Genomic DNA, 26122 nt, shown 5'->3' on the forward strand with positions numbered 1-26122 from the left:
GACCGAGCCATAAGGTTCTTTCTGGTTTCTGCCTCATATAACTTTTCTCTACATACAGTTAAAGAAGGTTGACTTCCACCTATGAAATCAGCCCTAATCCAGGAACGAGACTATTTTCCCTCCTGCAGAGGATTTAAACCTTTTTTACAAATAACAAAACTGAGGCCCGGAGAAGCTCTGTATAATGTCTAAGATTGAAGAGTTCTAGACTCTTGTGTCCAGGCTTGCAGTCTGATAGAACCAAGGATGAAAGAAGAGAGTCAATCTCCATTCAAAATATTAATCTTATGTTTACAAGTGAAAGAAATGAATGCAAATCTGTACACATACAATATGATCCCAATTTTAAGCTAAAAAAAATGATAATGAAAAGCATAGGAGAGAAGATTAAGAAACAAAATTGGATGGAAATATCTCTGCAATAAACCTTACTAGTTTTATAACATAAAGAGAGAGAGAATAAATGTTCTAGAATATTCAGTTCAGCTGCATTGATGAAGATTCACGGATAAGTAGGAAAAAAACTGAAAAAATGATAGGAACTTAAAACAATATACTTACCCACCAACTGTGGGAGAGAAGAAGCCTCTCTGTCAAGCATGATGGATCCTTTCTCCATACACGTCCTCAGCTCAAATAAGCTATGAAGGGATAATGTGGCCACATGGGGCTTGCTCCATCTTTCCCCACCCTGTTCCACTTTTTCTTCAAACTTAATCCACCTAGGAATATGAGATTAGCGAATAGCAATTAAAAAGTGTTCTAACCTCCTTACAAATAGCAACATCAACCCCTCTGTCTCCACTCCCACCAGTAATTACAAAATGTCTCCTTTCATGGAAACTTAAAAGCTTATTATATCCTTAATTGTGTTACTTTTATCAACACACCAGTCACTAGAGTGCTCCTTTCCTTAATGTTAGAAAGAAAGAAATAAACCAAAAAGGAACCGAAGCATTCTTGGTTTTATATCTATTTACATGTAACCACAAAATCCTTAGGAATGATAATTTAAAAGTTTTAAAGAAGGCAGAAAAAAACATACATTACAAAATTCTCCATCTAGTTAGAGCCTACGATGTGTAAAAATAGCCACCATTGTGAGAATTCCGTAGTGACTTTACAAGGCCAGTTTATATAAGGTAAAATATCAATGATAAATGAATATTTATCTTAAATATTTGAAAGAGATGGTATGTGAACTGGTCAGATGCATATAATATTCCCCTTTAATGCCTACAGAGGGCCAACATGTATCTCTATGTCTTATTTTAATACATATATTTTTCAGTTGACCCATGTTCCCTCCTTAAAGTCTGGATCCACATGTTTTTAAAATGTGCAAGCTCAATGAACACATCTATTCTGATAATAACAGATCTCCTATTAACCTCAGCAATGGAACAAACAATCTGCTTTCATAGCTTCTCTTTTCTAAGACTCCTAGACATTTTGATAGCTTAGCAATATTTATCAATTTTTAAAGGTTTAATGGAATTAGGAGCAAAACACATTTGACAGTTTTTATGTCCCACATATTACACATTTAGAATCTTCCAACAGTGGTTTAAAAAAGAAAAAAGAAAACAGGAAAGCATCATTATTTTGCTTTTCATCATGACCCAAAGAAAAATGCTTTTTTCTCTCACTTCAAACCTTCTGAAAGATATTGAAAAAGATAAAGAGAGGGGTTTAAAAAATTGTTTTTCTCCATTCTTCACCCAAAGGTTTAATGATTGAAAAATGTTTTCCTAGAAAAGCTAAATGCTCACCTAGCTCACTAAAGATGAGAACAAAGGGCAGGGATCAGAGTAAGCTCTACATAAGGTATTATTTATAGACTGCTCATCACCCCCAGAGGAAGGAAGAAAAAATACATTAGCAGAACCAGGAGTGAAAATAGATCAAGAGATCGGCTATAGTGTCAAAGAAAATTTAAACTTTAAATCAAGTTCAACACTCACGTGATTCAGAAATATTTTAGCCATATTCAAAGAGTCTCCATCTATGATCTCTCTCAGGAAGCCCCTCCCAACCAGGAAACTCCCACGTGTCAATGCAACCTTAGTCCCAGCCTTGCCCTCCATCCTAAAACCCTCCTCCTTTCTCCTAGATCCCAAAAATGTAGGCATTGGAGATTTTTACACATTTTCCTTTCAAGTTAAAAAAGACATCACCATCAAAGTTTTAAAACTTTAGAACTGGACCTTGTTTATTTCTACAAAGTGCTTGTAAAACATTCCAAGAAAGAATAAAAGACCCTTAATATGCTTCTGTGTGTATGTCTTGTGTGTGTTTGTGTGTGTGTGTGTGTGTGTGTGTGAGTGTGTGTGAATTAATAGTTCTTCACTTTGAGGTATTAGAGCTATAGAAATAGAAATGGGAGAAAAATGACAATTTTACATCACACTCTTATAGAACTATATGGATATCCCAAAACAATCAAAGGAAATTGGAGTTATTTTGAGAGTAATCATTTTATGGAGTATGTTACATTAATTAACTTCAGGTATATTATCGTTTCATGCTTGCTCACAGAATCCCTAACCATATTTGTTGGTAATTGGTACTTGAATCATATTTACATTTCATATTTTAATGTATTATTTGAGACTCTAGAAGACAGAAGATTCTGTACTATGTGAAACTAAGACAGGGTTACATATAATTATGTCACCTATAAAGAGTGTAGAGACTCCTTATTTTTATTCCTGAGAGTATTCTTATTAGTTGAGGGACAGACTCTTTGGTAATAAAATTTAAGTCCAAGATGAATGACAAGGACCAGCTGGAAATTCAGCAAAGGGGAGTGTGATATACAGTCTTCACTTCCTGCTTGTCTTTACTAAATGAATCCCTCTTTCTATTAGTTGCCATAAATCTACATTGCCAAATCCATTTCTTAAAAGAAAACTAAGCCTCACTTACAAACAGTGTGTGGCAGTGGCTCTTTTCTGCCATTATCCTCAACTGTCCAAGCCATATGTTTAATATTTTTTTACTACTGTATACAGTACATTGTTTAGATATTTATATAGTTTATGGAACGATCCCTCTGACTGCTCTTTTTCTCCTCTGGCTCTACATAGAGCCATTACATTACTGCTGACTGCATTTCCTATGTCATGCTCCCCATCCCTGTGACCAACTATTTAAAAGGAGCAAAACCTCTGTATTCTCATGTGATAGATCTTTTATTTCATTCCTCTCCATAGTTTGTATTTTAGGCAACTAGATTTCTATATGACTTTGAACAAGTTTTAAAAGTACATTTAGAAATCATAAATCTTAACTAGCTTGGATTTATGGAATAACATTACTCATTCTCATGGAACACACCAACTCTTTAGGTCAAGACTTAACAATCAAGAAATTAAAATGTAGTTTCAAAATTAGCCAGTTCCTTAGAATTCACATTCCTAAGGGATAAGTATTATCTCATAGTTCAGTTTAGTATCTTTTTTAAGCTGAGTTCAGCAAATATTCAATGTTGTGATGATGTCATATCACAGCACAGCTAACATAGAACAAGAGACGCTCTGGAATAATGACTTCAGTTCCTCTAAAATGGATTGCTCTAATTGTTTAAGGAACTCATTATACTTCCAACATATTATTTCAGGCATAAAGTAATGATTTGCCCATTTAAACAGATTATTTGCAGGTAGTTTCATTCCAGAAACTACATATGCTATGTCTATCCTCCTTACATATCAAGGACAAATTTGGGGAAAAAAAAAAAACCTGAAAACTACTCAACTCAAATCAGAATCCATTAAAGAAAAGGCTAAGGCCAAGGTACCAAAGTTCAGCCTATCTGAGTGACAGTGAATTTGTAAAGGTGCTTCAGAACCATGTAATTACATTAAAAAAACAACAACAATAGACATTCTTACTGTAAAATGTATTAAAAGCCACTCTCTACCCTTCATAATAACTATGAATAACCATATATTTGCAGTAAGTTTCCTACTTTTCCTTCTGCTTGGTACTTGACATGTTACAGAAAAATTAATTTCACAAGTTGGCTTTTTAAATGCTTGCAATTACAAAACTGCTGTAACCTTGGAAGAAGAGTTTATTAGGTGAAGTTTATTTATTCCAAGGTCTTAGAAGAATAACGATAAAGTACACTGCAGTTTAACACAGTTTGAGTGACTGCCAACCAAACAGTATTTCAACTCGTTTGTTGAAGAAATAGAAGACCCACTGGGAATCACTGAATTTTGCAATTTTCCAATCATATGATTAAAAATATAATTAAGAAAAGACAAGACCTCTAACTTAAAAACATACCAATTTTACTGTGGAAAATAGATATTACCTTTGCCCTAGATTATAATTCAACTTCATAAAACTATTAAAATGATAACAAAATTTCTTGCTAATTAATAAGTGCCTCATCATACACATAAAAGAAGCTAGTGCTAGTGTATATCTGGGATAAATGATGGTTTTCAGGAGAAGTCCTAAATTTCTAGATCAACTGTGAAAGTTCTTGCTAAAATTACGTGTGTGTTTTTATAAAAATTATATAAAGTTATATGTATGTTGTAACTATAAATAATTACATAAATGATTAAATTCCTTTTCCTTTAGTTTTTTTCTTACAAAAAAATTAAACTTGGTCTGAAATGAAACTTTCCAAAGTAATCCAGTAGAAAAAAGATAGAGAAGTCAATGTAGATTGGGAAGAGAACGCTCTCTTTCCAAACCCCCAGGGTAAGTGCACATGTCTGTGCTTGATGGTCTGGCCCTGAAACCAGGTTCTCCAGAGGTATGTCTGGTTAGTCTGCAGAGCAGAAGTGAAACATCAATATCCTTTTCTTTTGTTGGCTTCCTGTATTTACTGAAACTTATGATGACTTTCCTTGTCAGGCAGTAAAATTTGAATCACTTTGGGGGAGTGGTCTTTAACATATAGTCTTATAACAGTTTACCACTTCCAACATTGCCCATCTGAACAATCACCGAAGGGAAAGTGAAAGCCAATAACCATTTTTCTACAGACATCACTGACAGAAAGAAAGAGTTCAGGCATGGCAAGGGATAATAGTAGACCTTCTTGCAGGCTTTGGGCCATCACCAAAGATAGACCAAGACATATCCCTTTACCATTTTGTATCCATTAACTAATGCCTAGTCACCTAGAAATTCTTATTGAGGAATGCAGGTTTCTTCCCTAATACCAAATATTCCATTTTAATTATTGCTACGTTACTGAATGTCAGTGTTCTAATGACTTAACGCTAAGAAGTATTCTTTAAAAGAGTGTGTTCTCTGCATTTCACTGACCATATGCACTGCTCAGGTCTGATCATTCTACTTGTTGTACTGTCTTAAACTCGTGCTCTATGTTGGGAGAGGGAGTGAAAATTCAAAATTCCAACTTTTAGGAAAGGGAAGAGCAGAGAAAAGAAGTGAAAAGAGAGGGTAGTGTGCTGGCTGTACTTCAAAATTCACATAAATAAAGGCTTCCTTTGTTCATAGTTTTTATGACTACTGTGCTTTTCAAGACTTCAATGGGGATATTTGTCCTACTACTGAAACCATTCTCCTTCCTGAACTTCCTGAAGTAGGACTGAACTGCAGTAATGCTGAGACTCAATGTAGGATATTCTTGGTGAAATCAAATCATTAGTCAACTAAAAAATATAGAATATTAAAAGGGAGAGTTTAAAAATAGTAGGGTTGTGTTCTGTAGGACTGTGAGCTCAGTAAGTACTACATTAAGCTGGAAAAGTCTGTAGGTCTAGTTCTTTATGAAATAAAATAGTCTGTCAATTTGGGGTTTCACAAAAAAAGAAGCAAAAAATTTTCCATTTTATAAGTTAGCCAGAAGAATATTGATGCTGCATTTTTCATATATGAAATGAATTCTTTCTAAGCACTACACTTGTATTAGTCTGGTAGGTTTGAGAGCTTTTTTTGGGGTGGGGGGAAACCCTATCACATCTGAAAACCAGACATCACAAATGGTAGTCAGAAATTACTCCAAAAACTTTCTGAAGCAGAGTAGTTGCAGGAAGTAAAAATTACTGAAAATCTGAATCATTTCGGGAGGTACAATCACCTCCAAACCTCCCAAAAGGATTTAGGTGGAACTGTAAACTAAGAATCAAGGTTTTATTTCTCCATTCATTCTATTAACACATATTTCTTGTTTTTTTTTTTCTTTTTCTTTTTTCAAAAGTTTTATGAATTTATATGAGCCAAACTGACAACATATTCCAGGGAGCAAGATCTCAAATGTTCCTCACACATATTTCTTGATTGTGAACTGTCCCAGGTAGTTATAGGCACTAGGACTAGAATAGTGAGCAAAACAACCAAAAATTCCTGCCCTCATGGAGCTTTGACTTTATTGGGAAGAGATAATAACAAGATATGTAATGTGCTAAATGCTAATAAGAGCTAAGGACAAAAATTATAGAGGATGGAGGACAGGGAGTGTCAGGAGATGGTTTTCATTTTAGAAAAGTCAGTCATTGAGAAGGTCATATGTGAATAAAGACTTGAAGGAGGTGAGAAAATGAGCCATGAGGTACTGTGGGGATGTGGCAGGGAGAGCATTTCAGACAGAGGGAACAGCAGGTCCAAAGTCCCTGACACAGGAGCGCGACTGGCCAGTGAGTCTCAAGTAGAGTGGACATGAGAGAGAGAAGTAGGAGATGAGGTCAGAGATCATAGTGGATAGTTCATGAGGAAGATAACGGCAAGGTGCAGGAAGGTAGAATAATTAAGAAATATTTGCAGTAATCTAGGTGAGAGATAATGGTGGCTTGAACCAGGGTTGTGGCAGTGCTGACCATGGTTGTGGCAGTGCTGAATGTAAGGTATGATCAAATTCTGAATATCTGAATATCTTTGAGGGCAAAATAGGTAAGGTTTGCCAGCAGATCTAGTAAGGGGTACAGAAAAAGATAGAAGGAAAGGAAGACTACAATGTCTCTGGCTTGAGCAACTAAAAAAATGGAATCATGCATTGTGGTGGGGAGGGAAGTCTAGGAGGAGCATTTCTGAGGTGGATAAATCAGAGACTCAGTTATAGATATATTATTTTGAGATGACTATGAACCATCAAATTATTTGTTTTCTATCAAATAAGGCAAGAAGTCTGGGCTAAAGAACTAAATGCAGACGGCATTAACATACTAATGACCTAGTTTGAAACATCAAACATAGGTTCTCTTTTGAGCTGTATCAATGATGTACTGGGTACCTTAGGTCTGTTATTCAGATGTCCATCAATCAGAAGGAGATGGATTATTACAGAATTCAAACTTTGGTAAAGTAATATTTCAAGAAAGTATTATATGTAGAATAGCTATTTCTAAGGCAATCAGTTCTTAACTATTAAGCACCTATTATGTACAAGCACAAGAGGGCACTGGTCATATAGTAGTGAAAGTCAGACATGGTGGTCTCTGTCTTCAGAGGAATTAGTGTAATGAGGGAGACAAAATGAAAATAATAATATCACATATATGATTAATTAATTAATAGTAATTGTGGCAAGTTCTACTAGAAGAAGTTAGAATGTAGACTATTTGTAAGTGTGTTTCTTCCTGGACAGCTTTCCCCCAACACAAGGCATAATCCCACCACACTTCTTTTCCAGCACTACAGTCTCTTAGGGTGCAATGACATCACCAAAATGACTCATATGTTCACAAGGAAATAAAGTCTTTAAGGATGGTGACATATTTAAGACTATATTACTCTTTAAGAGTCTTAAAGGAAAACACTATGTTCACCTCTTTTAACATTGAATTAAAACATGAACTATGATCTCTACTTTTCTGGGACCAGGGGTCATATAAAATAAAGTGTAATCTTTATTTGACTGAAAGAAAAACAGAATGCTACACCTAAATTCTACTCTATATAGATGCTCACACAGAATTTTAAGATAAATATAAGAATCAAAGTAGGTATCCTAGTCACAGCTGACTACACAAGTATACACAAAGAGATGGAATTTTAGAACTATAAGATATGTGTGATGTTAAAAAGGATGCAACCCAATATGATTTCATTTGATAGAATAGAAAACTCAAACTCAGAAAGACTACATAACTACATGACTGGCCCAAAGTTAAACAGCTAGTTAGCAGCAAAGCCAAGATGAGACCAAATCTCCCAACACTTAATTCAGGCTGTACCAGTACAATTCTCACTCTGGTTTTTTTGTATGTTTGTTTGTTTTCTTTAGAAAGAAGGAAAAGAAAGAAAGAAATTGAGATATTAGTAAAAGCTTTCACTTCAAATCCTTCTTTTGGAGGATATTTTATGAACTAAAAGTGTGTTTTATGGAAAACTTTTAATATCCAGGTTATGCATGCTGAGACAGAGAATAAGAGACAATCACTGTATCACAAAAAGAAACCCTTAAAGAGCAAAGAATGAAAATATTCACTTCTATATTGCTAGTACCTAAAACAGTACCCGACATATACCATGCATTCAAAAACACTGGTCCAATTTAATTGATTTGAATTAAATTACAGACTATATACAGCATATCTTAACATTATCTTGTCTGTGAAAGTGAATTACATTGAATCTCCATGCAATGATGACAATGAGAGGCCAATAACTACATTATATCAAAGTCTTTATATTATGTTATATGTCACAGAAGATTTAGTATAGAATGTATAACTAAGTATATATATATATATATATATATATATGTGTGTGTGTGTGTGTGTGTATATCTATATAGAGAAAGAAAGGCTCTGTTAGTGTGAGAGTAACAAAATCTTAGATATTTGTGTAGTGCTTAACAATTTATAAAGACTTTCCATATACACATACATGTATATACGTGATATAATTAGACACATATTTTATAATATTATATTTCCACATATTACATATCTTATGTAGCATACATATATATCATATGTAGTAGGCATTATTACCCACTCTATCGATGATGAAATCAAAGTTCTGAGAAACTGAGTGCTATGCAGCTAACAAGCAACAGTCTGAAATTGAATTCAGGTCTCTAAATTCCAAATTCAGGTGAATATTCTACTTACTTTCACTTGATAGTTAAATGATAACAGATTTTTACTTAAATAATAGTAAGTTTGTGGTCACCAGTCATTGTCTTTGCAACCGCCCTCCTCACAGGGAATGAGTAATAAATCAGACATGATCTCACAAGATACCGCGGCATGTGGAAACTGCGGAAACGCATCTCTAGGCTATCTCATTTGAATACTAGAGTTTATCTTTAAAATATTTCACTATTAAATAGCATATGAATAGAGATTAACTACTAATTCCTTATAAAGGTTAAAAGTATAACAACATGGATCAATGAAACTGTTCCAGTAGTGAAATGAAGGGTGTCCTGTATCTCTGTCAGTGTAAAAGAGAAAAGAATTGTTTTACTCCTTAACCCAGCCAACATGATGCTCTTCGATTTTCAAAGTGCTAAGGATAGAGAAAAGTCCTCACTCACAGACTCAACCACACTGCCCCACGCCTGTTTCTCCAGGTCAGACTGCATACAGTCAGCCATGTCTCACCTTGCTGTCTCCTTCCACTCCATCTCCTGCCCATCCACGGCCAGCAGCTCATCCAGTTCGGTGAAGAGCTGAGGTGGTGCTGGGCTGTCATCCTCCTCACCCAAGATGAATCGTATGCGCTCTGCGGCAGGAGAGACTGCAGAAGTGAAAATACTGTGATTAAACACTGGCTGCACAACCCTGAGGAAGGTGTTGCTCCGAGCTCTTCCTCTGTCCCCAAAGCTGCTGGGCTTCACTTCCATGTTTTCAGTGAACATCATTTTTGCTGAACCTCCCTTCTCCCCAACTTAAAGACATAAAGAAGTCAAAGCCCTTCTCTCTTCCTTCGGTGAACCGTATCTCAGCTCTCCACCACTCTCTGGAAGGATAGCACTCCAGTTCTGTGTGGCGTATGACAAAGAACCTTTAGCCCTCAGATGAGCTGAGGTCAAACCATATGACTTTCTCTCCTTCCCCACTTATGATCCATCCAAAATTATTAGACAGAAACCAGCTCGAGCCAATCACTTTTCCGACAACTAGGCGGGGCAAGAGAGCACCCTAATCCTGAGTTTCCTGTAGGCGCCTGCCTCCCAACCACCCTCCCTCTGTCCAATAGCTAATGCCATGCCCTCACAGGCTCCCCACTATCCATAACTGGCTAACTACAAGGTTGATGAAGAAATATTTAACAAGATGGGGCCTCTTCTTTACATAAGTACCCAGAAATGTTTAGTCACACTTCAATACACTTGAAAAACAAGTCCAAGTAAAATATTGTACACCTGAGGGAAAAAAAATTTTTCAACATACTCAAGCACATAATTGAATGCCCTACTAGCTCCTTTTGACCCCGTCTCCTGAAAATAATGTAATGAAAAATTAACTACCATCTCCTCCAAATCATAGGTTATTTTCTAAGTTTGTTTTTTGTTTTATTTGTTTTTTTTTTTTTAAACTGATACTCATGTTATAAAACTAAGGCCCACAGATAGTCTTTATAATCCTCAGGTAAAACTAAGAACTGTATATATATATATATATATATATATATATATATATATATATATATATGCGCGTGTGTGTGTGTGTGTGTGTGTGTGTGTGTGAATGAAGTCCAGGCATGCATAAAAATACGTAGGAATACATGTACTCAAACAACCTGAAAAATAAAATAAAATCTGTCCTTCTAAAATTATTAAAATAAAGGATAAGAATAAAATTTCATAGATAAAAATATATTTACTACAAATAAACATATGAAAAATATTCAACCTAACTAGTAATCAAAACCAATTATTAAAAATAAGATACATGTTTTACCTATTAAATGGCAAAGTTAAAAAGAATGATAATGTCCAATGTCAGCAAGAGTTTAGGAAATTTATGTCATTAGTAGCCTAAATGGAAACATTTGGAGGGGAAATTTAGAAGGGTATAGAAATGTTTTAAAAGTATATGTATCCTAATCAAACACTTGAAACTTATTGGATTTCGTTAACTAACGTCACCATGATAAAATTAATTAATTAATTAATTAATTAATCAATCAATTAGAATAAAAGTACATGTATCCTGTGAGCCAGAAATTCTATCACTAGGCATTCATTTCAAATAAACAATCATTATCTCAAAGACTTATCTACAGAAGTAACCACTGCAGTACTGTTTTTAACTGAGAAAAACAGAAAAAGTCTAAATGTCCGAAAAGGAGGATTGGTTAAATAAACAATATTATAGCTATCCAATAAAATACCATGTAGCCATAAAACATGAAATTTAGGTTATTAGTTTTCTACACATATACCATATAATATTAAATAAACAAATAAAATTGCAAAATCATATGCACAGAGTGATTCCACTTCAGTAAAAAGAAAACATACACATATATGTAAAGTAGTCTGGAATTGAGAGAGCCCCACTTTGCATGGTTCCAATGTGTGTGAATTTCAGTTGCCACAGTTTAGTTAAATAATACTAATCCCCTAAAAACATGTTACAAATTTTAGTTAGCATAGTATATTAACTGGGAATAACAGCATAAAGTACAAACCTCACCATTAAGTATTTAGTCCACAATTACTATGTAAATAACATATATGCATCATGATCAGTGATCAATCCGAGTAAATCTTTCAAAGCCTGTCAGCGATCAGTTACTACACATTTGTTATCCAGTTCATGTACAGACAGCAAAGTGTGTAGTTGTGTTGCCTTACTATATCTAAATAGTAAACTCAGAGGACATAAATAACCAAAAGTGAGAGCTGCAGCCAATGAAAATGAAAGTATGATACAGAAACAAAAATTGATGACACTGGAAGTAAAATCTGCAGTCAAATGTAAATAGAGTTATAGAAGACCTAGCTGATCACGGAAATGTAGACGATGCTGCCACTGGCCATTTGGGAGACTCTAGGTAAATAGTGGAGGAACTTAGTGAAGGCGTACATATTAACACAAATAAGTAGTTACACCAAAATGATAACAATATCTCAGAAAATGATGCTGACAAAAAGAAAAAAAAAAACCTTCACATTAAAGGAGTTCTTGAAGACATTTCTTGACATGGAAAGCACAAAGCATAAAATGTTGGAAGCTGATCCAAAGTTTAGGGAGGAGTATGACAGTTTGGACATAGAGAAGATGCTCACTCCATTTCATTAGTTGTAAATTAAAAGACAAGAAGGTACACACTATTCAAACTACTTCTGGTGAGATTTTACAAAGGAATCAATTTCTTTAACTTTAATATCGCTAATGTTTTAAATTACGGTATACTAAATAAATATTAGTTTTATTATTTTTTTCATTTCCCTTTGCCTTTATAGCCAACAGTAAGAAAGATTTTAATAATTTGGCAAAATTTTTTAAGGTCAAAGGACAATAACTTTTCCCCCTGATTATTAGGATTGTTTTTGCATAATTTCATCTGGCACAGTAATTTTTATGATTCCATAAAAATTTTTATGAAACTACCATGCAAAGCAAGGACTACCTGTATATACACCTTTTATGTGTTTATTTCTAGGACTCCTATTTTCTTCCTTTTGTTTTTCTATTGGTTCTTAAGTATGCACAATTCATTCATATATTCATTCAGCAATATTTGTTGAGTATATCTATGCTCTAAATAGGCTTTGCTTCAGGCTCTGAAGATAATGCAAAGAACTTGACAAAAAGATCACTATTATCAAGTTTATATGCTAGAAGAGGAAACAAACATTAATTGATTACGTAATTAGTTAAGAGAAAAAATAAATTAGTACATAAACCAACAAACAAAAATATCTGTGAATTGTGCCTGAAAACATTAAAATAAAGTAACTGAATAGATATTAATACATGATACAATATGTTTTAATTCTGCAATTACAAAAAAATGGCTTTAAAATTTCTTAATATATTTGGGAGAAAAAAAAAATCTCAAGCGCTAAGACTTCGTGTAAAAACATCTGCAATGCCTTTCCAGTCAAGAAACAGAATGTGCAGTTATTTTAGAGAATCATGGAGGACATGAAAAAAAAAAATGATGAGGGGGTTAGAAACGATAGGCAGAATTCAGAATCTAGATAATACTTCTCAGGAGTATAGTGTTCACACTACTAAAAATGTAGTTATTGAGTATGGTGGTGCTGAAACTGATAACCACAAATTTAATTAACTTTTCACCAACATTCAACATCAAAGATCCTTGAGTTAGAACTAGCTTTTAGAAGGGAAGAGTGTTCATTAAGAGAACCGACTTTCTGTCCATTTCTAAAAGATGTGATGTGGGTTTATCCCCACCTCTAACAGAGAAAAATAAATGTTTCTCCTGCTTAAATAACAGAATCTCCTGCACTGACAGCACACACCTCTGCTTGGCTCAAATCCACAGAGCGTTACTCTGTAACCTAGCATGCTCAAAGGAGAAAAACACAACTCACTGCTTATCGGAAAGCAACTCAGCTGGGACTTCTACAAAGTCGAATGGAAAAAGGATGCAATGTGGATGAATCTTTGAGGTTATCATGTGAAGCAAAATAAGTCGGATAGAAAAAGTTGAGAACCATATGATTTCATTCAAATGTGAGATATAAAAATAAAAGTAAGAAACAAACATGACAAACAAAAACATGTAGACACAGATAGTGGATTAGTAATTACCAGGGGGAACAGGGGAGGGAGGAGGTAAGTAGGAGTAATAGGGCTCAAATTTAACTTTGGTTGGTGAATACACAATGCAATACACATATGATATATTACTGCATTGTACACTTGAAATCTATTTGATTTTATTAGATTTAATTTTAATAAAAGGGAAAAAAAAAGGATGCAACATTACCCCCAGGTCATCCTCTCCAGGCACTATGTCTAAGTAACTCTCATAAGTTGCCTTATTTATTAAATATAGCCTCTGAGCAACCAATATAACCATTCCTTTGGGATGAAACTCCAAAATTATGTGTAAAAAACTAGCTTTCTACTCTTTTAAGTTTCTTTCTCAGTGGCTTCCCAAAACCTCCCCAGGAATTAGGAGGCCTCAGCAATTATATTATAAATATCAACCAGTGAGAAGGGCATCCTCTGTGCCCAGCAAATACCCTTTCCAATTTCTAACATCATTCTTAAGACAAAGATATGCAGAGTGAGAGTCCAGAAATCATTTTTTTCCCATAACTCTTGATCAAGTAGTTAAATGAGCTAAACACAAGACACAGTCCTGCACTGAGATTAAGAGTATAGTCTCTGGAGCCAAACTGCCAGGATTAAAATCCAAACTCCACTACTTATTTGTCGTGTGATCTAAGACAAATTAATTAAATAATTAATTACTTAATCTTTCTGTGTCTCAAGTTTCTTGCCTAAAAAATGGGATGATAATGATTATCATTATAGTAGCTAAAATACAAGGCAAAATCTGCCTCACTCCTAGAAAAGAAAGCTCTCACAGATATTCGCTTTGGGAGCCCCTCTATATTAAAAATATATAAGATAGGAAGGAAAAAGCCAACAGTTCTGCATGTGTTACTTCAGCAAATTAGGTAGCTTCAGTAATGTGACACAAAGATTACCTACAACCAGGAAAACAAACAAGGGGAAAATAATGAAACCTTTTTAGCTTCACTTTAATACCTGAGGCCTGGGCGAGGAGGGGCATCAGAAAATCAACTTGTATTACAGATGAGTAGATTATGATCCTAAGTAATAACTAACCTAGTTTCATCATAAAAGAGAACCTAGAGAAAAAATGGGAGAGGGTGACAGAGAGGAAGGAAATGAGGGAGAGAGAGAAATCGTCAAATTAATCATTCACATTTGTCAAAACTGAAGACTTATAGATCGAAGCTAAGTTAATGCTTCTCATCTGCCTTGATTTTTTTTGTTGTTGTTAGAATGTGTTTTGGGTTTTTTGATTAGCTGTAGAATTTCCTGAAGGGTTCTACATCAGTGTGGCTATCTCTGATCAGAGTCCACCAGCAGGAGAGGAAAAATGACTGTCTATAGGGTTGGAAAGACCCAGAGCTCCTAGGTCCCCAAGTCCAACAAAAAGAAAGGCAAATATGTGGTAGGAATGCTGTCCATACATACCATTCCCACCACCAGCACCCACAGCGGACGTCACCATCATCATATTCATTTCTGCTAAGCCTGAACTTGGTTGGCCTCAGAGCAGCCGCATTATCCATCAGTCAGAGATGGTATGTGAAATTAATCTTCTCTGCCAAGCCTTGCTAGAAGACAAACTCTCAGTTTGCCTTTCTTGTCACTGTGGCCCAAATCTGTGTGTCCAACTTTGCCTCCGACAGCAACCCAGGAGTATCTCGTGACAGAATATACCTGTTCATTTTTAGATATTTTCATTTTTCCTGTTCAGATTATTCTTTTCTCTCCTAACTCTGACTTAACTGCTAAGGCCCAGTTGAAAATTCTATCTTTTCCAATAACCACACTAACCATTCACAGAAATGTGAGCCTCTCCTTTATCCAAACCATTACAATACTTTGTGTCAGAATTACTTATTCATTTAGCACCAACAAATATACAGCTTTCTCCCAATTACCTAATTTTTGTAGATGTGACTTCTCTCTACAACTAGATCACCAAGGTCCCGGAAGACAGGGTCTGTGTTTTGCAAACCTTCCTTAAAAACAAACATAGTATCATGCACCAATCATTACTTTGAACTGTAATAAATCAGATATGCCTTAATAAACCCTGGACATTTTCAAGTACATGAAACCAAATACAGTTGCCATTCAATGTTGAATAAACCACAAATAAAAGAATAAACACTGCAAATAAACTGTTTTCCTCTGCTAGATTCATCTCTCCTACCTGAAGGACCATGACATTTAATCTGTACTTCTATTAAGATATGTAATATCAATGTCTTTGTGTGATATTTATTGCTGTACTTCGTATTTGCACCTTTACTAAGCCAACCATCTAGTTCACCCCTTACTTCAAGTATTCTTGGTGCTTATCTAGTGCATAGTGAAGTTACAAAAAAAAAAAAAATGAACAAAAGAATGAGTAAAACCATGTATTAAAAAGTGAATAGTATATATTCTGTCATGGTTTCTTACAAGAAATTCTTCTCTCTTTCTTTCCTCTGCCCTTTTTTATGTGCAAGTAGAAAAATGACATGGTATGACAAAATGGAAACCCTGAGGCTTAGCAATAATTGAAATTTTACGCTCTCTTTTTGTAACTTAATACTTACTAGTTTTTCATGAATGTGATACACTATGGTATCTGTTGAAAGAACACAAAATATTTTTAAGATAAGTTTTCTGTCTTCAAGGAATTTTTAAATGAGAAGAAAACATATAAAAGGAAAAACGCTATCAATAAACATGTAATATAAAGTAAATAACATTTTAGAATGGTTACACTGTGCGAGGCATAGTTTTAAGTGCTTTCCATTTATTTTATTATTTATTTTATATGAGCCTATGAAATACCTATTATTCTTCTCTCATATTACTTATATTAAAAATAAGAAAACTGAGTATTAAGAGACTAACAGACTTCCCCAAGATCACACAACTAGTAAGTGATATAACTTCAAATTCGCTAATATTATTTCCAAGCCCATTTTTAGCTACCACACTCTAATGAATGATCTCATTTAAAAATGAAAAAAAGGGTCAGATTGCCACATGAACGTTGCAGACATAAATGTACTGGATTTCAGAAAAGGCAGAAATCATAGTGGCATATGAAGAAGTCCTAAAGTAAATTAATTGAACATTTGGTTCATTATCCACCAAAAGGCAATTTGTGACAGTGCTGTCATTTTATTTTTGGTCTGGGTACATCCCACTGTGGCCACCCTGCAGGCTACAAAAAAAAAAATGTTAATAGAAATAATAATCATAATGAACAACTCATACTGAGCATGACAAGTTTATATGCAAATTCCCTTCTGTGGGTTAAATGAGGACTTCTAGATTTTGTATTTTCTCCTGGCAAAGTCCATCATCTGGTAAAGTTAGTTCTCAAACCAATGTATAAAAAAAAAGAAGTATTTATTTCTTGAAGATATTAATGTGCTATCAGCAACTGGTTTACATAGTTATTTTAATTATTCATTTCCCTCTTTCATTCTGAGATACAAGTTTGTAGGTCAATAACACAGTTGTTGAAACTTCCACAATTTATCAAATTAATAGATCACTGTAGTATTCTATAAATATACTTAAATGTATATATAAAATCCTCAGATGACATTTTCACATTCATGACTACAAGAAATGAGAAATAACTGACTAAAGTTTCATATACATATAACTCTTTAAAAACGCGTGCACATGCACACACACACACACACACACATACACACATACACACATACACACATACACACACACTGTAGCGCCACCTTACTCCTGCTCACTCAGCAACCTAACCTCTTTCTCTGATAACATCATCCCATTTTCCTTTGGAGAACCATATTTATATTTATAAGTCCATTGGGGTTGAATCCATTCCCTGTGATACAGGTCTGTACAATGAGAACATTACAGCTCTCAGCCACAGCAATTAATTTTTGAGTGGACACTTTACCTAATTCAGGGCAATCAGAGTAAGTATCAGCCTTTTGTTGGAACTTCTGGGAAATAAATTTTCACTTTATGATAAGCCTCTAAGATGGTAATAAAAGCTTTGAGTGCAGCAGTTGATCATATTAGAACCCTAAGGGAAGAGACTGCCTGAAAATAAAGTAAACAGGGAAAAACTCAGAACCAAGGTAGAGACAGGTTCCTGATGCCATCATTTAAACACCAGATCCAGCCAGGCCAGAAGTCAGTTACTTTTCAATCATATGTGATAATTCGTTTTTAGCTTAATCCTAGCTGAATTTTTTTTTGTCACTTGCAATCAAAAGAGTCCTGATATACGCATCTTTGATTCCATTTTAATGGGTTGTATTGGCCATCTATGTATTAGCATCTTCAAATTAATTACATTGAAGAATCTGTTTTTTTCCCCAATATTTATTACATTTTACTTTTTAAGGTGCATAACAATCATATTTCTTTTTTATTACTATTTTATACTAGTTTCAAGTATACAGTGCAATGGTTAAACATTTATGTAATTGATGAAGTGATCCTCCCAATTACTCTAGCACCCATCTGGCTTTATATACAACCAGTCAATATATAATGTATATATTGATTATATATCTTATCCTGTACTCTAAATCCCTGTCACTGCTTTGTACCTACTAATTTATATTTCTTCATCCCTTCACCTTTGTCACACAGACCATCAACCCTGCTTCCTTCTGGCAATTACCAATTTGTTCTCTGTATCTGTGGGTCTGTTTTCATTTAGCTTGTTTATTTTGTTCCTTAGATTCAGCATATAAGTGAAATCCTATGGTATTTATCTTTCTCTATATGACTTATTTCACTCAACATAACACCCTTTAGGTCCATTCATGTCATTGAACATGGTAAGATTTCACTTTTTTAATGGATGAGTAATATTCCATTATACGTATGACCCATAACTTCTTTATTCAATCATCTACTGATGGGCATTTGGTTGCTTCCATATCTTGGCTACTGTGAATAGCACTGCCGTGAACATAGGGATGCATAGATCTTTATGAACTAGTGTTTTGGTTTTCTTTAGATAAACACCCAGAAGTGCAATTGCTGGGTCAATTGGCAGTTCTATTTTTAATTTTTGTGGAACCTCCAATCTGTTTTCCAGAGTGGCTGTACTGATTTGCAATACCTTTATCAGTGTATGAGGGTTCCCTTTATTCTACATCCTTGCCAATATTTGTTGTTTTTTGGTTTATTAATGATAGCCATTCTGACGGGTGTGAGGTGATATCTCATTGTGGTTTTATTTTGCATTTCTCTGATGATTAGTGACGTTGAGCATCTTTTCATATGTCTATTGGCCATCTGTACATCCTCTTTGGAGAAATACCTATTAAGGTCTTCTGCCCATTTGTTAATTGGATTGTTTTTTTATTGTTGTTGAGTTATATGAGTTCTTCATAAATTTTAGATGTTAACCCTTTGTCAGATGTATCATCACATATCTTCTCCCATTTAGTAGGTTGTCTTCATTTTGTTGATAGGTTTCCTTTGCTGCACAAAAAACTCTTAGTTTGAGATCTCATTTCTTGATTTTTTCTTTTGTTTTCCTTGTCTGAGGAGATATATCAGGAAAAAGGTTATAATAGTAATATCAGAAAGTTTACTGCCTCTGTTTTCTTCTAGAAGTTTTATGGTTTCAGGTAATACAATTAAGTCTTTAATCCATTTTGAATTTATTCTTGTATATGGTATAAAAAGGTGGTTCAGTTTCATTTGTTTGCATGTATCAGTTCAGTTATCCCAATACCATTTGTTGAAGAGACTTTCTTTACTCCTTTGTATATTCTTGCCTTTGTCATAGATTGAATGACCATGTAGATATGGATTTATTTCTGGGCTCTCTATTCTGTTCCATTGATCTATGTGCCTCTTTTTATGCCAGTAGCATGCTGTTTTGATTATTGTAACTTTGTAGTATAGTTTGATATCAGGTAGTGTGATACCTCCAACATTGTTCTTCTTTCTCAAGACTGCCATGGCTATTCAGAATCTTTTATGGCTCTATACAAATTTTTGGATTATTTGTTCCAGTTCTCTATCTGAAAAATACCATTGGTATTTTGATAGAGATTGCACTTAATCTATAGATTGCTTTGGGTAGTATAGCCATTTTAACGATATTGATTCTTCCCACCTATGAGCACAGTTTATGCTTCCATTCATTTGTATCTTCAAATTGTTTTGAATCTGTTCAAAAGAATCTGTTTTTATAGAATACAAGTTTTCTTGGTGCGATCTGTATAAGTCATCTAGACTTTCTCCATGCCTTAACCTACCTCTACCCCAACAATCCAAAAAATGACTCTTGATTTACATGCTGACAGACTCTAGACAGGTAAATTAGATGGTTACTTTTTCTGTATCAAATTAGCTAAGAAATTGAAACAGCCAAATAGCATTCATTAAGATGGATAATTTTAAAACTTCTTAGGTATCCATGTATTAATAAACTCCCACGCATGAAAAGCTGTCAATTATCACAATTATCCTTAATATGTCATGGCATTATTACTCTGCTATAAAGATTCAGAATACTACCAAACTATCTTACTTTGGAGCAGAATGAATTTGATTTCAGCTAGTAAGAGGTAATAAAAACTGGGATTTGCTGAGACGTTTTTGGGAAGTACCTGTGTCTTAGCCTTTAATCTTCAAAATGCTGGGGGGAAAAAATTACCTATGGTTTACATTATAAAAAAAGAGCTATCAGTACTTGGGTCTTATCTATAAGATACTCAGAATCCTTTAGAATAAAAAGGTGGTAGCCTTTACATTCTCCAACTAATTCTGTCTTCCTCTTCATAATTTCTGCCAACACAGTAGATTGGAAAAATTAAAACTAGGCTGATAGTGACATTAATATGTCCTTTTAAAATGTTGTTAAGCAGAGATGCAGTCCTAGTTATAGTCTAGCGGTCAAATAAATTTTATTTATAAAATTCTAAGACAGGTCATTTTGAGAAAACATTGGTTCAAAGCTTTTTCGGCCTGCTGGTTCTTTTATTAATTATTCCAATTATATTAATTATATTATTACTTCAATATTTCAAGAATCTCTTTCAGAGACACATAAAATTCAAATCACTCATTTGGGTTTTAGCAACCCTCGATGATGACCTAAAATAAGTAACAATTATGGACTGAATTCTGTTGCTCCCCCCCCCCAAAAAAAAAATCATATGTAAAAACCTTAACCCTAATGTGATGGTATTTGGAGATGAGGCCTTTGGGAGATAATCGGGTTTAGATGAGGTCATGGGAGTGAGGCCCTCATGATGGGATCAGTGCCCTTCTGAGAAGAGACACCAAAGAGCTTGCTTCCTCTTTCTCACTACTATGTGAGGACATGGTGAGAAGGCTGCCACCTGCAAGCAAATAAGTGAGCCCTCACCAGGGAACCAAATCACCTGGCATCTTGATCTTGGATTTCTCAGCCTCCAGAACTTTGAGAAATAAAATCCTGTTGTTTAAACCACCCATTCTATGTATTTTGTTAGGGCAGCCTAAGCTGATTAATATAGTAACTAAATTAGCAAATGGTAAGATTAAATGTTTTGACCTTTTTTTTCTAGACCTTATCTTCCACAATATTATTTTCCCTACTTTGTTTAATCTAGGCTTGTATGGCATTCACAAGCCCTTGGGAGAAAAAATGGGCTCACAGAAACATTAATAACAGAATTTCACTGACTCTTGCCCCAGTTGCATATCACAAGACTGCATCAACCCTGCCCCGCCCCCACCACCGCTCCAATAAGTCTGTAAGTCAGGTATTTGCTGGGTTCCCAATGAATGTTTCACACATACTCATCTATTTAGCTCCATCCCATTATTGATGCCCTGTGCCTGCAAAACCACCTGGAAAGGGTATCACATTATAGACACTGTCTCTAGGGCCCAACATGGCAATTTCAATACCTTGTTACAATACCATGTAAAGGACTGGCTGTGGTTCTGAAAGCCAGTTGACCGAGTTGTCACACAGGTCTAAAAATAATCCCATGGTTACAGAACAAAGGCAACAGGAGTGAGGGGCTTCATGCATGTAGCATGGAAAAGTAAGATGCTTTTTGTAAACAAGAACCCACCCATTAATTAAGATGGTAAAGAATACTGCCACCCAGCAGCCTCTTCCTAAAAGACCTAAAAGCTCTTAATGTATGTCATAGATCCCACTTTCATTTTCCTTTAATTTCTAACTCCCTACTTTACTTCTCCTTGCTTTGCCAGACCTGTCCATGACAGAGTTTATATGATGAATCACTCCACTTAAGAGTGAACACATCAGCATTTTCTCTAGGTTTAGCTCAACAATTATCAGCACAATTTATTCCCTGAGGTTTCTAAAGTCAGACTCAATTCTCATCAACATTAGGAAATCTTCAAGATTCCCAAAATAAACTCTACAGATTTTGCTCAAGTCCAACTATTTTATATACAAAGTAGCTAAATTTATTGCTCCAATATTAGTGTCACAACCACCATGCTAATGCTACCATTAGATGTCTGTACATACAAAAAAGAAATCCTCCTTCCTATAGACTCTCTGTCAAAATGCATAGAAATATAAAAGCACCAAACCTTAAAGGATCTTTAGGACTTCTAACTTCATTTCCACAATGCCAAAAAATTCCACCCATCTTTTCTTGGATAGCAATATCAAAAAATGTGATTCAAAATATAATCTCATTAAAAGGGGAAAGTGGGGACTGGAGGCATTAAGGAAACATTACGGAGCTGCTGCTTCTTCAAAAAAAAAAAAGAAAAAGGCTCCCGCAGATATATTACTCCTCTAAAAATTGTGATGTAACTCTGAACAGTATACAGAAATAACAAAAAGATTCTACAATAAGCTTTCCTTCTTTTTTGCCTTAATTAAGTTTGCTCTGAGTTAAGGGTCCAAAATTAGTGGCACTGATCCCCAACTTCTTTGAAGCTAAATTACATTCTCAGCAAAGAAAAAAAAAAAAAACATTATATAACAGGTCCTCCAATCCTACCTACTTGACATTTACAGTTTCACTGTTGTCAGACAGCATACTGCTCCATTTGCCTTGTTTTACTTACCCAAAAGGCTCTGCATTAGGGAAGCCAAATAGCAACACACATCCAGTGGCCAGCAAAGGCCACAAAACCAGACCAGAATCTAAAAAGGCCATCTATAAAATCCGATTTCAACTACTTGAGACATGGTATATGAGTAAAAAGAACCTAATTACAAGTAAACAAGTAAACTTTTGATACTATTTCATTAAATACCTTCCCAAATTATCAATAGGTATTTGTTAAATCTATTTTCAACAAACAATAAAATGGGATCAGCTAAATTTTTAGAACCATATTTCAGAGTAGGGGAGTATAACCTGTGATAGAAAAAAAACTCCCCTCTAAATTATCCATATAGCTATACCATACAAAATTGATGGAAAACATAGATCAGACAGTGTATGCATATTGGTTCAGGATTCTGACTGTCTATTAAAGTGTGCTATGTACAATCCATGTGTTTTACAGAGTAATATCAATAAAAGTAAAGAAGTCACCTTTTTCAAGACATTATGTTTCACTATAACATTTCTAGCCAATGGTTCTTAACTCCTTATATAAAAAGCCTATGTATAACACTTCAAATCCCCTGCAGATAACCTCAGTTCATCAGGGCAGAGATAAATGAATGCCACTTCAAAAGAGATTCATTATTCCAGCTCTCTGTTCAGAAAGAACAGGCAGAGAAAGTATTCAGTCCCTTCTAAGGCTTATGGTAATGTGTAAGGAAGGCATGGCTATTCCTTAATTGGGTGTAGAATTTCCAATTAATTAAATATCACTCATAAAACTTAAGAGTTCTTTTTCTTTCTCAGACAACCACTTCTTTAGATTCATCTCATATCAGTTTAAGCTAGTTTAGAAACACATTTTTCTATTTATGACACTTTTTAAGACCTATATAAATGGAATCTGTCTTTCCTAGAACTGTGTTCATAAAATGCATTAGTAATCTTATAGGCAGAGATTAGACATTCACTTGAAAATTGTCCAAATCCCTCTTCCACCTACCTTATGTGGGATAGGTGGTATTCAAATATAGAAGGATATAAAGATTGAGACAGGGAACTCCTCTTAGACAATGGAAAGTGCTCTGAGCCTGAAAAATGAGATAAGCCAAAATCCATAGGAGGAAGCCATAAAATACAAACAACAAACTTAAAGAGACTAGAAGGAAAAATCAAGGTCAAGTTACCAAGTTAAGAGTGAGAAGTTAGGGTAAATTGAGATAAAAAAGTATCCCCATGTTGATATGTAAGCGAGTCAACAGAGCCTAAAGGTCAAGGCCAATATAAAATATAAATACTCAAATTGTCTAATAACGTGAAAATGAACTAAAAAAGTACTATTGTTTGGGGGTGTGATAGGGAGAAGGAGTTGTTCTCCAAAAATTTTTTAAAGGACACACATAAGATACCAAAGACTTCAAACCTGAGTGATACATAGATAAAATTTCTCCAAGGGATCAATGAAGTGTTTGCCACAGCTGGTTCTCACATCCTCAGGGGACATGGATCTTTATAGCTTAAGAAATATACTTGTTCATATGGGGTTCTGCACAAGCTCCCCGGTCTAGTGACAGCACCGGGAATTTACCTCTCCAGACAACACAACCCTGAGTAATCATGAGTGGAATGATGGAATCAGAATTATAAGACCTAGATCCCATGCTCAGCTGCAACTCTAACAGAGCGAATCCCTCTTTACTCCTGACTCACCTTTCCCATCTGGTTAACCTGTAACAGCAGGAAGAATCAAGAGATTACAAGACACATCTGTGGGTGGTGGAATTGAGTTTTGCTCTTCTGGCTTACGAAAAATCTACTCAGAAATACAAAACAGCGCTATTATATTAAATAATAAACTAATTTACTATCATTATGTCACTTTGGTTCTCATCTTTCCTTTGAGAAACAATACCAACAAATTTTCAAATGCGAAGATTGAAAAAACTGAACTTGGCATTCCTAAAGGGAAAACTAAGCCTTAGAAATATTCTCATCCTTTACTGACACTGTTAATCAGTTTAAGAGGTGAAGTGAGTACTAACTAGGAGTATTTAGACACCAGCTACATAAAGAAGTTATGCAGTGAATGAAAATATTTACTCTTCCTTTTTCAATGAATTTATCAATTGTAGCAACAAAAATAAACCTCAGTGAAAGTGACCTCAAGAGATAAAGGCACATAATCAATTCCAGAGACCTAAATAAGCACCAAGTATTTAAGATGATTAAAAAGCTGAGACTTCACTGGAAAAAGAATAAAGCATATGAGTAAGGATGAAGATTCCCAAAGACAGAAAGGGAAAGGAATGCATGATGGTTCACAGATAAAAAGAATACATGGTGAAAGAACTAAGCTATGGTGACTTACTGAAATGAATGGGGAAACTTTATATGGGACACAGTTTTGTTTCACAGGTTTTATTGACAACCATCTACTTTTTCTACTCAAGCAGTATCTATCTTAAAAACAAATACACAATCAGCAACCCAAGAGATACTCAATGAATGTTAAATAACATTGGTATCTAAGCTGTACCCAAAATATACACACGTTAAAATTGTCACACCCTAAGATATGCCCACCTGGTCTTCCCTCTTACTAAATGGAAATTTTAGGAAGTGTGACTCTACCTATAGTAGAACAAAAACATTGATAAAATAAAATGTATACATCAGTTCTTAACCATGTTCCTTTAAAAAATCTTAAATTCTCGAAACAATAGCCCAAACGTTTCTATAAATTCCATTGCTGGTTTATATAAGAATAAATTATAGTTATTAAATAAACTCTGTACTGTTGCCTTGTATAAGCAAAAGAAAGACTAGCCAATGCTCAGTTCTTATAATGTTGTATTCATTTAATTCTACTTTAAAACACATCTAAAATGCCATCTAATAGTTACTTGTGATCTCAGCTAAATAAATCCCCTAAGCAAATTCTGAAAGTCAACTTCTAATCGTTTTTTGGCTATTAATATAAATATGCCTAAATATTAAAATTTTATTATTTAGACATTAAATTAGTTGATACTAAATTTTCTTCTACAGAATAATTCACCCAAGTTATATAGATGGTTATACCCAAGAATTCACTTCAGAAATATCAACTGCAATAAAAATTTTTCTGAAATGCTTGTACATATGCCCTGCCATGAATGAGAATTGGTTGACTTGCCTATGAAATTGGTACATTCTTAGATTATTGAAAAGAAATGTATTATTTCACCTGCTGAAATCAAGCTCACTTCAGAAGTGAGTTTCTCTTCTATCCTGATTTATTGCTATTTAAAATAATCAAAAACTTTGAGTGTAATAACTTGGCTTACAATCTCTTTTGAAATATAACCACACTTAAGCAAACCAGGCTACATACTCACTATCATATTTTCTTCCAAAATCAATCCTCTTTTCACTTTCATAAAGTTTCATTCT

General features: G+C 34.5%; 1 protein-coding gene across 7 annotated transcripts in view; it reads right to left on the minus strand.

Moving 5' to 3' along the window:
• SLC4A4 (solute carrier family 4 member 4) overlaps window positions 1–26122 on the minus strand; it is a 306370-nt gene that overhangs the window by 168521 nt on the left and 111727 nt on the right. For all 7 annotated transcript variants that reach the window (XM_016132915.2, XM_016132911.2, XM_016132913.2 and 4 more), the window contains 2 exons: window positions 9543–9678; window positions 562–722 (listed from right to left, as the gene is read on the minus strand). In XM_016132915.2, the coding sequence (XP_015988401.1) occupies window positions 562–722; window positions 9543–9678 (297 nt within the window). The remainder of the gene's footprint in view (window positions 1–561; window positions 723–9542; window positions 9679–26122) is intronic.

The sequence above is a fragment of the Rousettus aegyptiacus genome, unplaced genomic scaffold, assembly GCF_014176215.1.
Source record: "Rousettus aegyptiacus isolate mRouAeg1 unplaced genomic scaffold, mRouAeg1.p scaffold_m13_p_10, whole genome shotgun sequence".
NCBI lineage: Eukaryota > Metazoa > Chordata > Mammalia > Chiroptera > Pteropodidae > Rousettus > Rousettus aegyptiacus.